The sequence below is a fragment of the Gadus morhua genome, chromosome 10 (assembly GCF_902167405.1).
Source record: "Gadus morhua chromosome 10, gadMor3.0, whole genome shotgun sequence".
Taxonomy (NCBI): Eukaryota; Metazoa; Chordata; class Actinopteri; order Gadiformes; family Gadidae; genus Gadus; species Gadus morhua.
In genome coordinates this window covers 17004524-17021464 of record NC_044057.1, presented here as the reverse complement: position 1 = coordinate 17021464, position 16941 = coordinate 17004524, and the positions used below count along the sequence as shown (strand labels likewise).

At 45.7% G+C, this 16941-nt stretch overlaps 1 protein-coding gene across 1 annotated transcript; it reads left to right on the top strand.

Moving 5' to 3' along the window:
• Window positions 1-350: 350 nt before the first annotated feature.
• On the top strand, window positions 351-16138 carry tspan17 (tetraspanin 17). Its single transcript, XM_030367455.1, has 8 exons — window positions 351-1206; window positions 5892-5942; window positions 7756-7902; window positions 8933-9103; window positions 9414-9539; window positions 9874-9921; window positions 11575-11691; window positions 11951-16138. Exons 1-8 carry the CDS (start codon window positions 1120-1122, stop codon window positions 12014-12016), a joined length of 813 nt encoding a protein of 270 aa, XP_030223315.1. The 5' UTR covers window positions 351-1119; the 3' UTR covers window positions 12017-16138.
• The last annotated feature ends 803 nt before the right edge of the window (window positions 16139-16941 follow it).

Sequence of the window (16941 nt, the reverse complement as noted above, 5' to 3'; positions counted from 1 at the left end):
GACTTTTTATTGTTCATTTATCATATATATGTATGAGATGGGAAGGCATGATAATTCATAGTGTCCACAACTTATAAGCCTACTAATGGAAAATAAAAATAAACATCAAAAGGTGAACATGAATATTAACATGAATTTATTTGGTGGTGGGTTTGCATATATATTGGCTCAATTGCTGGTATATCTGACCATATACATTAACCAACATCTCTGAATAAAATAATAGCAATCATATATTTGTGTTGTCCACCACAAAGGTTGCCAGCTAGGGCGCTAGAGGTCACTCTTGGCTCTCCTAGGTCAGGGAGAGGGCGACGGCACTACATTGTAGTAACATCCTCGTTACCAGGCGTTCTCATCTCACGACGAGAAACTCCAAATGATCGTTATGGCGAGAACGAGGGCGGGACTATCAGATGCAGGAGTTTAGTTGCGAAAGACAACTTTGCCAAATTCCACATAAAAAAAAGTATTTTATTTTCTTTGGTGTTAGTTTTATTTTCCCCGCATATCGGGACTTGACTCTGTCGGCCTCAGCCCTTGGGATCGTAGAGACAGGAATTGCGTAGCGATAGACCGGCGTAACGTTACCACTCGGGATCCTCTCTCAGCCGGACAATGTAGCGCGTTTCCTTGTTTGACAGCAAGGAGTTGTATTCAGAACACAACACAACAGAAGGATGAGTTTCTCAGGCTATTAACGTTAACAGCAACGGAAAAGTAGTATTTTACCCGAAGAGGTTCATCACTATCAGGTTCTACACGCGATATCAGCTCAACATTGAACAGTTATAGATTCCTCTGGAGTTAAATGTCTGTGCGTTCAACGTACTTAAGGAGCGTTTCTGGAATTGTTGTTGTTAGCTGCTGATGTTAGCAAGATAACTTGCTAGCCACCTTAGCCGACCAGTTGGTTTACGTGAACGAACTGCAAAAGTGTTGTCAATTATCTACTTTTCATTTGTTTGTTAATGTTGGATAGAAGGCAGGTCGATGCCGTGGCTTATGGAGCCAGGTAACACTTGTCCCAGTGCTTTAAAAACTGGACGTTTAGTTGAGCTGCTCTCTTTAATTAGCCTGGTGAGCTAACACACAGGCTAGCGCCTGTAGTTCAGAATAATGAGTAGAAAACATCAACACTACAGAGGAGCCGAAGTCAGCTGCTGGGTCAAATACGTCTTGTTTGGATTCAACATCATATTTTGGGTAAGTTATAAGTTTTCCTTGAGTTGGATGACTTTTCGACTATCTATTTCCTGTCAATATGTGTGGTCAGACATCCGCCCGTCCATCTATCTATCCAAACATTTTGCATACATTCATAAACCCATTAATATATCAGGTCATCGATACATTAATACATTCATAAATACATCAATATAAATCTCATCTTCATCTCTCTCGATTGTTTGATTGATTGATTCCCCTTCAAATGGTCTGATAAAAGTTGTTAATCATAGTTGTCATTAGTCTATTTGTCTTTGACAGAATATAACGTTGTCGAATAATACATTTGTAAGTTTGCTTATTTACACACCCCGGCATCAGTGCGTCATCAGACCCTTGAACTTTCTGTCAGTCAAGCAGATGATAAAATATAAAGCCGACTCCAAGGCAAGGTCTTTCTTCAAAAGTTTGAGTAAAAAGGTAAAAACGGTGCATACAATAGTTTATGTATATGAAGAATCCTCTTCAAGTTGTAAAACTTCTGGCTCAACATATTCTGATCATGAAAGTAGCATAGTTTTGTGCTTACTGATTTTTGTGTTTGGGAAATATGTATTTATACATTTATATATTTTTATGTATTCTTCCATCTTCTTTTTCCAATCCATCCCCCCATGAATCCACCCTCATCTTCTCAGTCTACCATGAAGCAATAGTCTGGTTGCTGACGGTTTATAATATATGTGGGTATAGAATGGCGTATGGCGTGTCTGTGCAGCCCAGAGGTTCCCACACACTGTCTGAAGGAAAGGCCCCACAGCCCTGAATACTACCCAACCCTCCTCATTCAGGCAACCCATTCAGTCCTTCCACCACCATTGTGTTAAATTTCTCTGCACTACAGCATTGTCTTTCTAGGGAAAACACACACACACACACACACACACACACACACACACACACACACACACACACACACACACACACACACACACACACACACACACAGAAGCAAGGCGTGGGATTGGGTGGGGGGCTAAGAGCCATGCTTGTCTGCTCTGCGTCCTGTCCCCCCCAGATGCTTGTCCTGCTATGCCATCGACAAGCAGATGGGATGCACTTGCTTTCTGGCTTGTTTTTCTCCTCTTCCTTTACCGCCTTTCCCCCCACCTACACACCTCTAGTCACATCTCAGAGAGGAGCACTCAACACCTCTCGAAAGTAGTGGCGGTCACACCAAAGTCCCCTACTTGGCTCACATTCTGTACTCTTTTCTTAATATAACTGAGTGATCACAGATACCGTGTGAGAGGAGCTCTCTGTCTCCGGTCTGACTTGCTTACTTATCAGCCAGGGAGGACTGACTCATTGGGGTGTTGTCTTCCCTTTTAGTTTCCGTCTGCTGTACATCCCGTCAGAGAGAGAGACAACAAGTTCTGGCATGGTCGACCATTTGCGTCAATGATCACCCTACAAAGGTCTCCTGTTCTCATGCTGTTAAACTGGTGCCGTTCCATATGGATAGATATTACAACCCAACCCCTCCCCACATGAATTTCAAAGCCAAATTTAGGGTTTGCCTTGGAATGATTTTTGAATGGGATTCAAAAAGGTTGTCTAAACATGGCTTCATGGCTTGAGTGTCTTTTTTTTTTCCCCTATGGAAGAAGAATGCAAATGCTATTTTCTAGTTTAATTTATTTTTCGGCACTTGAGCCTGTTGGCAGTCAGACGCTCTCTCACCCAGGAACAACATGCCTTGTCTCGGACTTAGAATAGACACATTCCTTGCATCGAACCAATAAATCACATCTTCTCCTTCACCCTGCTGCAGAGGATGTTTGGGCGGGCTGTGAACGCGGTAATTAAGAGCTTGTTAGTCTGTAATCGAGTTGCTGATGGTGGTGGAAGCGCTGGGCTGGATGTTATTAGCAGGCTCTGCTTCTGCGTTTACCGCTGTAGACCCCCGTCTTGACTGCTTTCCAATTGGATACATCCTCCTGCTTTTGGGGGGGGGGGGGCAAACAAATTAATCCAAGCTTGGAACATCGATGAGCCTCAGATTCATCATCAAGCATGGAGAATTAAGACTGTATGTAGAATATAGGACTTGTCTTGGGATGCAGTGAAGTGAGTAGTGATCTGGGGTCTGATAGAAAGCTCGCTTAGGTAAGCCCATTGGTGTGTGTGTGTGTGTGTTGTGAGTGGGCAGTAGCATGGAGCGGAGTTCCTTTTGCTAGTTAGTAGAGGTTAACAGGATCAGCTGGCTTAGAGGGAAGCCACTGGACTGTTCATAATCCCTTGGTCCACACGTGTAGAGGGAGCCCCTCGATACACACACACACACACACACACACACACACACACACACACACACACACACACACACACACACACACACACACACACACACACACACACACACACACACACACACACACACACACACACACACACGAAAAAAAAAAAAGACAACACAGGCATCCACTGATATCTTGTATTATTAAATTGAATCATATGTAAACAGTGATTAAGGAGATATTAAGGATATTATTATACTATGTTTTTTATCTTCTGCTCCCACACAGATCATTTTACCCAATTAGCATCTGCCACCATCTCTTAATGACAATATTGCGGTGAATCAAGGCGCATCACTTAGTAATAAGTAGTTGTCAAAATAATTTGGGTGTCTTATTGTATACAGGACCTTTGATGGAACCTTTATTTAAACCTTTTAAGTCATCATACTTTAATAATCAATAATGTATCATCAAATATCTTTATCTATGAATGAGCAATCTTATCTCCTTTGACTCCGTGTGCATAAGAGGCACAAGGTGGGGAAACACAGCATGAAGGTGTACAAAGAATACACTGCAAAACGCTATTCAGAAGTGAAATTCAACACTCTTGTTGTGCAGGAGATATAGTGCAGGTGATATCCATAAAATATTACAACACAAGTGCATTCCTGCGGCATGAGTTTGGCTATTTCTGCGTGCTGCTGTTTAAACAAGCAGCAGACTATTTGTATTCCGGTCAGAGTAAAGTTTCATTGTTCAAACATTTGGTTGGCTACTCGTCCTGCTGCTGCTTTAGTTTAAAGGAGAATTAGAATTAAGACGTGAATAACAGAGGAAGATCAGTTTCAGATTAGACGCCGGCAGAAAGAACACAGCGGAATTAGCTTTGACATAACTAAAACGATTGCGGCCAAGAAAGACATTTTGAGGGGAAAAATCGTTATACACAGGTTTCAATACCAAGCAAAAACCCTTTGTTTTACAAATCATTGTCATTAACATTTGTAATATATATCTATATATATATAGATATTTATCTACATCTATATAGATATATATCATGTAAATAGCATTTATTGATATTCGTGTGAATCTTGTTCAACCCTTAAATCATTCCGGCTTTTTATATGATCCGTTTCAGGTATTCCAGCTCCAATCAAGACATGCAAATCAGCACAGGGTTAAAATCAAATCTCAAAAAACGACAAAACACATTCCCTCTAGGGGAGCCTTTACGCAGGTCACTTCTGGTTGTTGCTTTCCTTAATCTGCAGGGATTATTCAGAGTCAAGAGGCTAAAGGGATTAATACACACTCTCCTTCTCGAATCTGGATCGTCTCCTGGCTCTCCTAGCCTCCCTTCCCTCTAGCCTCCGGCCCTGTGTCCTTTTCACCAGCACAGAGGATGTCATTGGGCCAATTCAGGACATTTTTGCATATAGTGTAGCATTGTGCCTCTTGTTTTGCATGTGCTGACTGGCTTCAACCGGTGGCGTCACCTCTCCTGATTGAATCAGCTTCTTTTTTGTTTTTTTCTAGCAATATGGTGTCGGGATGTTTCATTCTTTGTCATGGTCATATGCAATTGGTGTTATATTAGAGGAACGATTACAAATGGGGTTATGGTCTTGGACTCCAAGCCTAAAGGTCTCTTGTTTCATTCTACCTGTAGGAAGCTTTTAACATACCTGCTCATTAACGACGTTTCCCTGAAGGAAAAGAGAAGTCCTTTCGTCGTAAATATAATAAGTATATATGAGCTCCCTCAGCAATAGTGGGCTTTCTTTGGTGTGACTAGAATAGAAGGGCTCTGCAGAAGAAGAATCTGCATGCATGTGCAATATATTCGGTCTCACTTTGAAACCATACTTGGGAGAGCTATTTGAGTCGTATCCCTGGAAGTGATATTCGACAGTCATTAAGTGAACCAACCACCTAGAACATTGGAGCTTCCCCTCTATTAGCATTTCGGTGGGCAGACACCATAGGCTTTGCATGCTAGCTGATTACGGGAAGGAGTGCATTTTTACAGGCACTCTATGGGGAGCCGTCCTCAGAAGCCCCCACACTCGCTGCACGCATCCGTCCAAAATACCTCATTTGCAAAGTTCAACGGCTGTATTGATCTGTCTGTTTGTGTGCACGTGCGTGGGCATATGTACGTCTGTAGGTGTGCGCGTCGGTATGTCTGTCGGTGTGAGTATGTACAAATTGGGACATGAGTACATATTCATATTCATGAATCGTGTGCATTGCAAAACCAAAGTGCTTAACTCACACAGGATCAATTTGTCAATGTCGTTCCGGCATCACGGGGAAATTAGTGAATCAGCATTGAATACAGTTAACTATCCTAAATACCTATGCCTCGATACCTGACTGCACCTTAATATCTTCCTCCTTTGTTCTTTGTTGCAGTTACTCGGTGCCGCATTCCTGGCCGTTGGCCTGTGGGCATGGGCGGAGAAGGTACGTATTCTCGCGAAAAACATAACAACCACTCCCATGAACTCAGAATAGGTTGAGATGATTGCTACAATAACGTAGTTCACATTCCAGCCCATATTCATCGCTGTATTGTGGTCCTCACCTACGGCGAGTAGGTATTGAGAGGGGAAACGCCGGAAGTGTGATGGTCGTCCATCTTGATTACTGTTGCAACCCCCCCCCAAATCACTCAATGGCAAAACAAATATTAAAACCACAATCCATAATGCCAGAGCAGCTGGTGTTGGTCCTTAAAATGCATGATTCACCACCTCGCAAAGTACATTATTTTTATATACCCCCGGTGAGTTATGCGTCTGTGACAAGCGTTCGTTGAGCCTCCATTTTAAATGCTTGCGTAAACACCGTCGCCCTCCGCTTCCGAGATCCCAAGGACCTCTTGGATGGGTTGCTGTGTCGTATCGTAATCAATTCAATGAGCTATCCGGTCTTAAGACGAAAGGCACAAAGGAGAAACCATAGGGCTATTATCGTCTATTCATTTAATTTAGAAGCTCCACGCTTGATGAATTCTGCTCCTTAATGTCTAGTGTCTAGTGCAGATTAGGCCAAATAATTTGTCCAATTATATATTGTTTTGTGGCAGTTATTTCGACGGCGAGGATCCCCATAAAGGCCAGATGGCTGGATTTTCAGTTCAGCAGTTGTGAAGACATATCGAAGGAATCAAAATGTGCCTCCCAGCTGAAGTTCTCTCATCAGCCATTCAAGGGCTACACCAGTTGGTTGAGTGAATAATGCATCAAAGAGAGAACGCATAACAGGCAGAGAGTCACCATCACAAACTTTGTTTACAACAATAAATAATGGAGGACTAAAGATAAGTTCTTAAGTGAAGAAACATTATTATTTTGCAAAGACGGAGCCCATGATTTGTAACGTCGTAAAAAGCAGGGGGGACTACATTTAAATCTCTGTGTGACTGGGACCATTACTACCAGCCATGTTGCCTCAGGACTCTATAACGCAGATTTAAAGTTGAAGATTTTAATCAAAAGCAGTTTTCCACAGCATCAGATTTATATTGTTCCAAAAAACCAACCGTGCCGTCGTTATCCGGCCGTGTAGTGTTTGAGTGTAATCAAAACATTTCTCGGGTAATTTTCCAAACGGATTCAGATTCTTCTGGTTTCGGATTCGTCATGGAAGTAAACAGGATGTGGGCACAGGGCTGACATGAGAGGCCTGACAGGAAGCGGAATGGGCGGCCTCGGGGTGGCTGCTAGAACAGCTGTTAAAAGAGGAAGAGAACTGTCTGTTTCTGAGCATGTACGGGAGACTGTGAGAAGCATGCGATTCCCCTTTTTGCCAATTGTTTCAGGGGCCATAGGCCCAGAGCGGATCTTAACATTCTCTACCAGTATCCCACAAGCTTTGAAGACAACCTTGTACACAGGATTAGAAAACAACCCTTGCACCATAGCAGCTTGCTCAGAAAGCCTTTCGTTTATCGAGTGTGTGAGAGAAACAAAGGGACAACATGACACCAGGGACGCAACTTTGATCGGGTTTCAGCGTCCGTATTGATTCTGAACCATGAATGCAGACTATATCCAAGCTGATTCTGATCTCTTACCTTCACTGAATATTACTCACTGGCTCGTAGATTAGGGTAATTATAAATTAGGTGGGAAATGTAATAATTCTAATGTATTCCCCCTTTTACAAACCGATGGAAAGTGACATTTCTGGTGTCTGACTTTGACAAGGGTCTCTGTATCCCGTCTGTTGTATCTTTGTGATACCACCATGACACTGCTTTTCCCTCCCCCAGGGAGTGCTGGCCAACCTGTCGTCCATCACCGACCTGGGGGGCTTCGACCCCGTGTGGCTCTTCATGGTGGTGGGCACCGTCATGTTCGTGCTGGGCTTCGCCGGCTGCATCGGGGCTCTCCGAGAGAACACGGTTCTGCTCAAGTTTGTAAGCCACCGCCGCAGATGCTCATCGACACTTCCTCTCCCCCTGCGTCGCGTCAGCCCCCCACACACATTAGCACCCGATACCCCCCCTCTCTCAGCGGCACTTCACACCTCCACGCCTGTGCTTCACACCAGAGCAGGGCTCCGTCGCTGGTTTGCAGTAGAGATTTTCTGTTGGAGCCATGAAACCTCAATGTTGTTTTGTTTCGAAAGGATGATTTCGTGTCACTTTTGATCTGTGGCACAGCGTCTTTACCTGGCAGCCAAAAACGTAAAAAAAAGAAAAGAAGGTATTTCTGAAATTGAAGCTCACACCCTACTCACCGCACAGCCGGGGCCGATATTTATCTCCCTGCTCCGACCATAATATTTTTTCTTAAGATGAAAACAACTTGTCATGTCGGCTTACGATCCTGCCCTGAGCTGACCACACGCTCCAAAGCGTGCGTCCCGGACGAAGCCTTCTGGGTCATTTCGTTATCCTAATGGGGCCTCACTGTGTCGAGCGTCGAGCAGGGCCGATAGCCCGCTGCCACTCAGAGCAGCCATTAGGTTCTCCCCAGGCCCATTAGCACAGCCAGTGGGTCTGGCTGCAGAGGAACCGTTCAGGGGCTTTTGTGGTGTTAAGGGCAGGTGTGCTGAGTCTTTACGATATGGCGCATTTATCGGCCAGACCCGTAGTCTTGTTACGATTACTGGAAAGAAGGAAGACTTAATGGAACACCCCGGGATGGTGGTTGTTGTTGTTGTTGTTGTTGTTGTTGTTGTTGTTGTTGCCGCCGCCTGAAAGGCCCCACTCAAGTCTGGGTTGATCCATCAATCAGGGCTGCCCCTGCGTCGCGCTTTGATCGAAAACCACAAATCTGAGCTGCCCGTTTGTATTTTGTTGCGCTGCATAAACAAAAGGTAAAGCAGACAATGTTTCAATTGATGGAGTTTGTGCCAAAGGAAACAACTGTGTGTGTGTGTGTGTGTGTGTGTGTGTGTGTGTGTGTGTGTGTGTGTGTGTGTGTGTGTGTGTGTCCGTCCAGTTCTCTGTGTTCCTGGGATTGATATTCTTCCTGGAGCTGACCGCCGGGATCCTGGCCTTGGTCTTCAAGGACTGGATCAAAGACCAGCTCAACTTCTTCATCAACAATAACGTCAAGGCGTACCGCGACGACATCGATTTGCAGAACCTCATAGATTTTGCACAAAACTACGTGAGTCTATATCACCCCCCCCCCCCCTGATCCAGCCACTTTTCAACTCTCTCTTTTATGTGATAATGCATCGTTTCCTCGGACTGAACTGTTTGAACGGATTTACAGATTAAGAGCCTTGAGACAGCTTCAGCGTCGCATTACGGACATTTTATCGACTCTCATCCAACTCGGGGCTCACTCACCAGTGCAGCGATCCGAGCTACACCCCTTTTACACCCGGTTCACCCCCTCCTTCGTGGCCTTCTCTCCGGGTCGCCAGCCGCCCTTTGCACTCCCACGTCCTGACCCCGGTGTGTTCCCTCCACAGTGGTCGTGCTGCGGGGCCCACGGGCCCAACGACTGGAACCTCAACATGTACTTCAACTGCACCGACAACAACCCCAGCCGGGAGAGGTGTGGGGTTCCCTTCTCCTGCTGCATCAAAGACCCCGCCGTAAGGCTCCAGCACGCCGCGCCGCCGACGCTCAGATGTATCTGCTGTTCAAACCTGTTAGCCTCTTCCCCCATCTGCCATTCGGCCTCTTGGAATCACCGGTGCAGTGCGACGAAACAAATACGATTCCTGGAATCGCACCCGGCCATTACATTTCATTCGCCGGTCATTTCAAGCCATTGCTTGAAACTCATTAAAGCAACTCGTTCATCCGGCCTTAATCGTGTTTTCTAGGTGTTTGTATAGCCTCTAAACCTACCAATTGCACCTTCCAGTCGGAGTCATCACGGCTAACCTGCGGTGAGCTAATTGTCCGTGTCTCTGTGCCTTACAGGAGGACGTCATCAACACGCAGTGTGGCTACGACGTGCGGCTTAAAGCGGTAGGTGTCTTCTTCTCCCCCCCCCTCTCTCTGTTCCCGTGCTTCTGATCTAGTGGGCCTAGCCACAGCAGCCCTCCATCCCGTCACAAAGCCCTTGGTCTGCATTTCCTCGTGGACGCAAGGATGTCCGTGGGTGCCAGTTACACTTACTGTTCTCTGAGCGGAGGGGGGGGTCGTGTGTGTGTGCGTGTGCGTGTGCGTGAGTGCGCGTGCGTGAGTGCGCGCTACGTTCAGGAGATTTATGCAGTTGCTAAGGGAAGGCTGCCAATCGAGACAAAGTCTGCTCTTGTCTCTCGCTGCGCTGGCTCAGGACAGGGTAGGGTGTTTGGCCTGCCTACTGACGTACGACCGACACAAACTCTGGAAGACTTTGATCTGGTCCATAGCGCACTGAACAACTCGGACCAGAAAGAAAAAATTGTTGTTTTGTGTTTTTGAGTTGCACGGGACGGTGTCTTTCTTTATTTTCCCATGTACAGAAGTGTGCATGCATGTACACACGGGGCACGCATGTGTAGGGTTAACGGCCGACGGGCTGCACTCGCTTCGCCCTTAATAACAGATTGTTCTTCTAACGGGGATAATTAGAGTCCCGTTATAGCACGGAGAGAAGCCCGGCTGCACTCTGTAATCTGCAGCCTCGCTGGCAGGAGCCTGTGTGTGTGTGTGGGTGTGTGCGTGTGTCAGGGTTTGTGTGTGTTGGGATGGGGGTGGGTGTGGTGGTTACAAACGCACTGCAGTCAGGAAGGGCTGTGAGGCACTGTTGCTAGGCACCCTGCCATCACGTCAACCACCTACCCCACTGGATGCTTTATAAAAATATATATAAATATATATATAAATATATACACGCTTCCTCTGCTGCGCTCGGCGGTGTACTAAATCTGTCGGTGAAGCACAATCATTGGATGTACATGGGGTCTATGAACTGTAGTCGTGCTGCAGGACAGGGGAAAGAGCAGGGGACTCGGGAGGTGGAGCAGGCTAGCACAACAATACAGACCGGGCTAAAATAGCCCGAGGGGAAGGTCACCATCACAACAACAACACTTCAGCTTCCCGCCGCGCCATTTGCCGCCCGTGGGCCGCCTGCGACCCCCCGCCGGCTCCGACTGGACTAGCCCTGGTTTTGTTTTTCTGCGGCGGGACAAAGGGGGTCTCCTCATAATGTCACAAAGAAACCATTGCAGGAAGGGACCTTTTAACGACACGCACCCCCTTTGTGTCGGGGACCCCTGTGCCTCCGACCGCTGCTGACGCGTACGCAGCACAATCGGGGGGGGGGGGGTTTTGGTAACGACACATAAACTGAGTTTGTTGATTTTTTTTGGTCATCAGCCGTCCTGAGCGACTGGGAGCATCATCGCTCCCATGATCTCATAATGTCCCCCCCCGTCGCCATCTCCCCATGACGGCAGCGGTCTCGGCCAGCCCGCCAGTCGACGAGATGGCAGCCGCTAAACCGCCCCCCATTAGACAATGTGCTTGTCCCTCGTGTTAGTCAAAAGGTCACAGCTCCAGTGCTCAGTGTGACTCACGCTCCGTCCAAAGGCCCCAGTCGTACCCAGTGATGCTGAACACGAAACACTGCATTTATAGTCGACTGTTACTGCTGTGTTTGAATAAAATTTGCCATTTTTTTCTGTGTGATAGGAGTCGGACCAGCTGAAGTTTATCAACACAAAGGGCTGCGTGGGCCAGTTCGAGAAGTGGCTTCAGGAGAACCTGATCGTTGTGTCTGGAGTCTTTGTCTGTGTTGCACTTTTACAGGTGAGTGCGCCTCTTCAAACACACGATGAAAAGATGCACCTAAGTTGAACGGTGACCTCATCCACTTAAGGTTTGGCCCAAACCTTAAGTGCAGCCATATTCTAACACTACCTATGGCTGTATTCAGATTTGGTTATTACTGCCCCCTGCTGGTCATTACATCGCTGAGCTTTTATAATGGGAGCCTTTACGTCACTGCTTATGAACTGGTACAAGTATGTCTCTCTGTGTGTGTGTGTGTGTGTGTGTGTGTGTGTAGATCTTTGGTATCTGCCTCGCTCAGAACCTGGTGAGCGACGTGGGTGCGGTCAGAGCCAGCTGGTGAGGTCCGTCCTCGGGAGCAGAGGTCACCTGAAGAGGGGGGAGGGGGGGCAGCAGCAGCAGCATGATGCTCTTTACACACACACACACACACACGCACACACATATACATACACACACACACACACACACACACACACACACACACACACACAACCATTCTGACAGAAAAACAACAGAGTTTACCTCCCAGACTATCTGCCATGTCGGCTGGAGGTAGGATTGGGGGCGGCGGGGGGTCGGGGAGAATCAACACAACGGCTTGTTTACCACGGTGCTGGGGGAGACCGGACCCTGACGGAGCTGGGGGGGGGGTTCGCTCTCAAGCACACCTCACAGTCTGGAGCGTTTGTATTCGGGTTTCTCTCTGGGTCCTTTTTTTGTTTGGTGTTCTCCCCCGGCTCTCCCCCCCCCCCCCCCCCCCCCCCCCCGCCAAGGGACCAAGGGTAGGGAGCGCCGGGCGACTGGAGGAATTAATTGCGCGGAAAGAACACGTGACTGGAGCCTTCTGAATGCTTTGTCTCCCGTCGTCTTGATGTCACACAAGCCGCCGCCCGGCGCTGCCGTCCCTCACGTATCACATTCCACTAGAACTGTTCATCGACGGCCGTCGTCGGGCGTGGATCGGATGAGGTCTTACTCATGCATTCCTACCCGGGGAGTCGTTCTGGTCACCCCACATGACCACTGAAGACCCGACACTGGCCGGTCAAGTAGGCCACATTTTAAACGCATATACAGAGGGATTCAAAACTTTTTTTAAGTTGTGTGTGTGTATATATATATATATATATATATATATATATATAAAGGTGCCATTATTTAGTGTTTTTTTTCCTTTCTTTTGTAACCCATATTTTTTACTTTCGTCAACACAAGTTTGCAGGTTACAGGGCACAGCTGGATCCCCTGAGTTTTTTGAGCACCGGTTTCCAAGGTAACCTTCGGTCTAGCTACAGGTCAACCTTTTTACCAAGGCAACCCCCGGGTCTAGCTACTGCGTAACACAGGTTACCTATGGCAACCCAGCATCCAGCTACAGCTTGGCACAGGTAACCGAGGCAACCCGCGGGCTACCTTCAGGTAAATATTACTATACACAAACCCGTGGGAATCTCTGCTTTATCGGTTTATCAATTTAAGGTGTGTTGTAATCTGGCTTTATTGGGGTATTCTTAGCTGAGTTTGGGGTACCTCTTTGTTATTTTCCCCAAGCGTCCCCGAGGGACGCGGGATGTCTGGACCGAGGCCTGGTTCCATTCACCGGACTGGGGTGTCCAAACTATGGTTTTCATGTTCTATTGCTTTTTCATTTTTATGTCTTTGAATTGTGAGGTTGAAGCCGTTATGACATAGTATGCTGTTTACTTTTGATATGCATACGGGTGTTTGCTAACTTCGCCAGGTGTAGAATCTCGGGGAGAGGAAACACTTTTCTTCCCTGATGGAAACCAAATATTGCAAGGGAGCCTCCAGATGACTCATAAACATATCTCATTGATGGGGGATTCCATTATGAGAGGAAACAACAGTGTAATTTGGCCTTGCTAATAAGCCTTTTCTTGGTTAACTTGAATGTGATTAGATCTGCTAATTCCTTTACCAACCGAGGGACAAGTGCCTGTTTTCAATAATTTAATACGTTTAAAATGTCACTCACAACTTTCACATCATAGTATTGTTTCTGCTGAGCTCTTGTCATGCGCATGGATTTACAATGTTGTTTAATTGGATATACACTTAGGTCTCTTCAAACACAATATAACATGAATGCTGCTTTACGGATGACTAGTGGTATTTAGTACAACGTCCAGGGCAACAGCGCCTAGCACTTCAATTTATCCAATTATATTCCCTTTGACTGTTGCTTTACTGTGAGCATCACAGATCATCATTTGTTTGACTCTGTACAAAGCATAACACTTTGCTGTCCCCATCTTCCTCTCTGCCATGCATCCTCAAAACGGCCAAGGGTGTTTTCACCGGGCTCTTTGATACGAGCACGAGAAGGTCAAATGGTTGCTATTCTCTAACCAGTGGCTTCATTTGTAAATGATTCCGCTGTGGAACGATTCTGCAGCCATGGAATCTTAAATCACTCTCAATGACCAGATTAGTATTTAAGGTCATTCCCCTGTCAACCATTAAACACAGTAGGAGGGGAGTGCAGGCAACAATGCCCTGACGCACCATTTTCAACCCAAATCTTTATCGTTCGACTCGACTTAGGTTTTCCGACACCAAAATGCTTAGGTGTAATGTATAGGTTTCCTTTTATTTTCTTGACTTGATCTTTTTAACGTGGATGCATTGTCCCATTCCAAACGTCTTTGAGTACACTGCTTCTGGGGCCACCGCTTCACTCAGGGTCTGAATACATTCCTGTCTTGCTTCTGCACAGTCAGGGATTTCTGTGTTGAGTGTGCCCCCCCCCCCCCCCCCTCCTCCATTATGAACAGATGTAATAAACTAAGACAGGTAAGGGATCGCAATGCCAAGCTGGTCTTTTCTCCATGATGTCCATACTGTTGCTAGGCAACACACACGCACGTTCGTTGGGGTAGAATAATTACCAAGCCCTCGCCATACGGTAGGCGTGTACAACCCCTTAATATGCACAATCCATTAGGCTTATTTGCTGTTGGACTCTGATGTTTGTTTCCCACCGAAGACAATTATATTTGGTAATTGTTTTTATGCAGGGGACGGTGGATGAAGAGAGCAGGCAGCTAATTGTTATTTTGTCCCTTTTAAGCATGATAGCCTGGCAATGTTGAATAGGTCCCTTGTGGACCCTATAATACAGTAGTTCCCAAACTTGGGGTCGGGACCCAACGCCGGGTCCCCTGATGTACATATAAAGTCATGGGAGATAGTTGACATAAACTGGACATTTGATCCATTTTAGCAAACAATGCTTTTCTTTAGGATGCCTCCTAGTTTTCCAGTATCTACAAACTGACTGCCTTATAATTCATTGCTATGAGCGAATCACTTGGTGTGTAGTAGAGTGATGCGATTACGTTCACTGGGATATTGATTTTACCAGGAGATATTGATTGGATAAAAACTATTCGTTCGGAAGCAGATCAACAAGATTTAGAGTCTGGCTGGCAAACATTTTCAGAACTGAAAAAGGGGTCACAAGCCACAAAATGTTGGGAGCCACTGCTTTAATAGGTTCCAAGGAGAGAGGAGCCTTATGTATGCCACAAATGTCTCTTTCAATATGGACCTATACCTCAGCCCTCTGCAACGTACAACGCATGCAAATTCCAGGACTGCGACCGGCACTGTGTACTTACTGGGGGGGGTATTTTAGTTGTTGCACGTTTGAATTCTTTCACAAACAATTCATCAGAAAGGAGCGCTTGTGTTCCATTATTCGTGCTACATTTTGTTAGGTGTGTTTTCCACCCCCCGACCTTCCCAGTTGATGTTAATCAGTTCCAGCTCGAGATATGTGTGCTAATAATTAACATATACATTTAATGTGTAGGATTGATTGCTTCCTTTTGGTCCCTCTATATAACTTAACATGCAGAAAATGTTCCCATGTCTACCTCACAACCCGCTGACGTTTGCAACCTGCTGGGTCTTTCTGACGCAGCGGGCACAAGCGTCACAGTGGAGAATGAATACAGGCTTCTCCCAACCGGTGCATGCCTGTGACTGACACACAGATCCGGCCTGATACAATGCAATGTCGGACACGTACCTTTTTAACCTGCAGTCACGGCCCGTCGTTGGTCATGCCTAAGTACGTCCGACGGGGTTTAAATCGGAGTCGACGGGCATTAAAGCCTTGCCCACAGAACTCATAATGTGGACGTGGAAGAAGTCTAAGCAGAGCTTATCTTTTTTTATAGATGCTGATGTCTTTGTTTGACGTTTGTTTGGAGCATGTGATAATTGTATATCTTTTTATTTTCTAAGATTGCAACAATAACCGGCAGAGTAGACAAGCGAGTTGTCCATTATTCTGTCATGGTTTGTCTTGCATATTAAAAGGCCTTCAGGCGTAGGCTTGCAAAATACTCTTGAAACGTGTGGGACATGGTCTTTTACACTGAATGTGTTGGAAAATGCCTCTTTCATATATTAAATAAAGGATTTATGAAAATGGGCCGTTTTTGAGATGGGTGTTTTTACAAGCAACATATTCCAAGCAATTGAATGACGCAATGAAGTAGTCATCTTTTTTTATAAATGAACGTTTTATGTTTTGGCCACCATTAGAGGGAGACAAATAGCGCTATTATATTGGGGGAAATGATGACACATCCTGATCATAAACATCTAGCTGGTTACGATGCTGCTTTTCAATACATCATTATGCAATTATTAATTACTTAATCATTTTCTTGCTGAAATACCAGTGAACAATCCTCCCAATCAAATAAACACTTTAAGTCTTGCATGCCTTTAAATGCATCTAGTGGTAATACTGAGACAGAATATGTAATTATTTACATAAATTGGCCAGATTGCTATATAACATTTTATATGGCAATCTGGCCAATTTATGTTAATTATAAAATATTTTGTAATGGTTGGTTAAACGGGTTTAAATGAGGCAATTAGAAAGACGTGCTTAGAGGAAGGACTGAAAACGTAGTTTTACAGAAGAGTTTATTCATTCATTATAGCACCTGAGACTGACGAGAGGACAAAGGCCATTTGTGTTTTTCCGCTGTGCAGTTCCAGAATAGAATACAGATAGCTTTGATGTGTCCTAAGTTCACGGGGAAAGGCATCAAAGCAGAACTTTGCTGTCATAAACCGAGTCCCGTTATGTCTCACCGTCTGCAGGTGTGTGTGTGTGTGTGTGTGTGTGTGTGAGACGGACGCACACGCATGTCTATATTATATCATGTACACGCTGCAACACTGAAGCTTTTGGCTTGAGATGAAACACCATATAGAAAC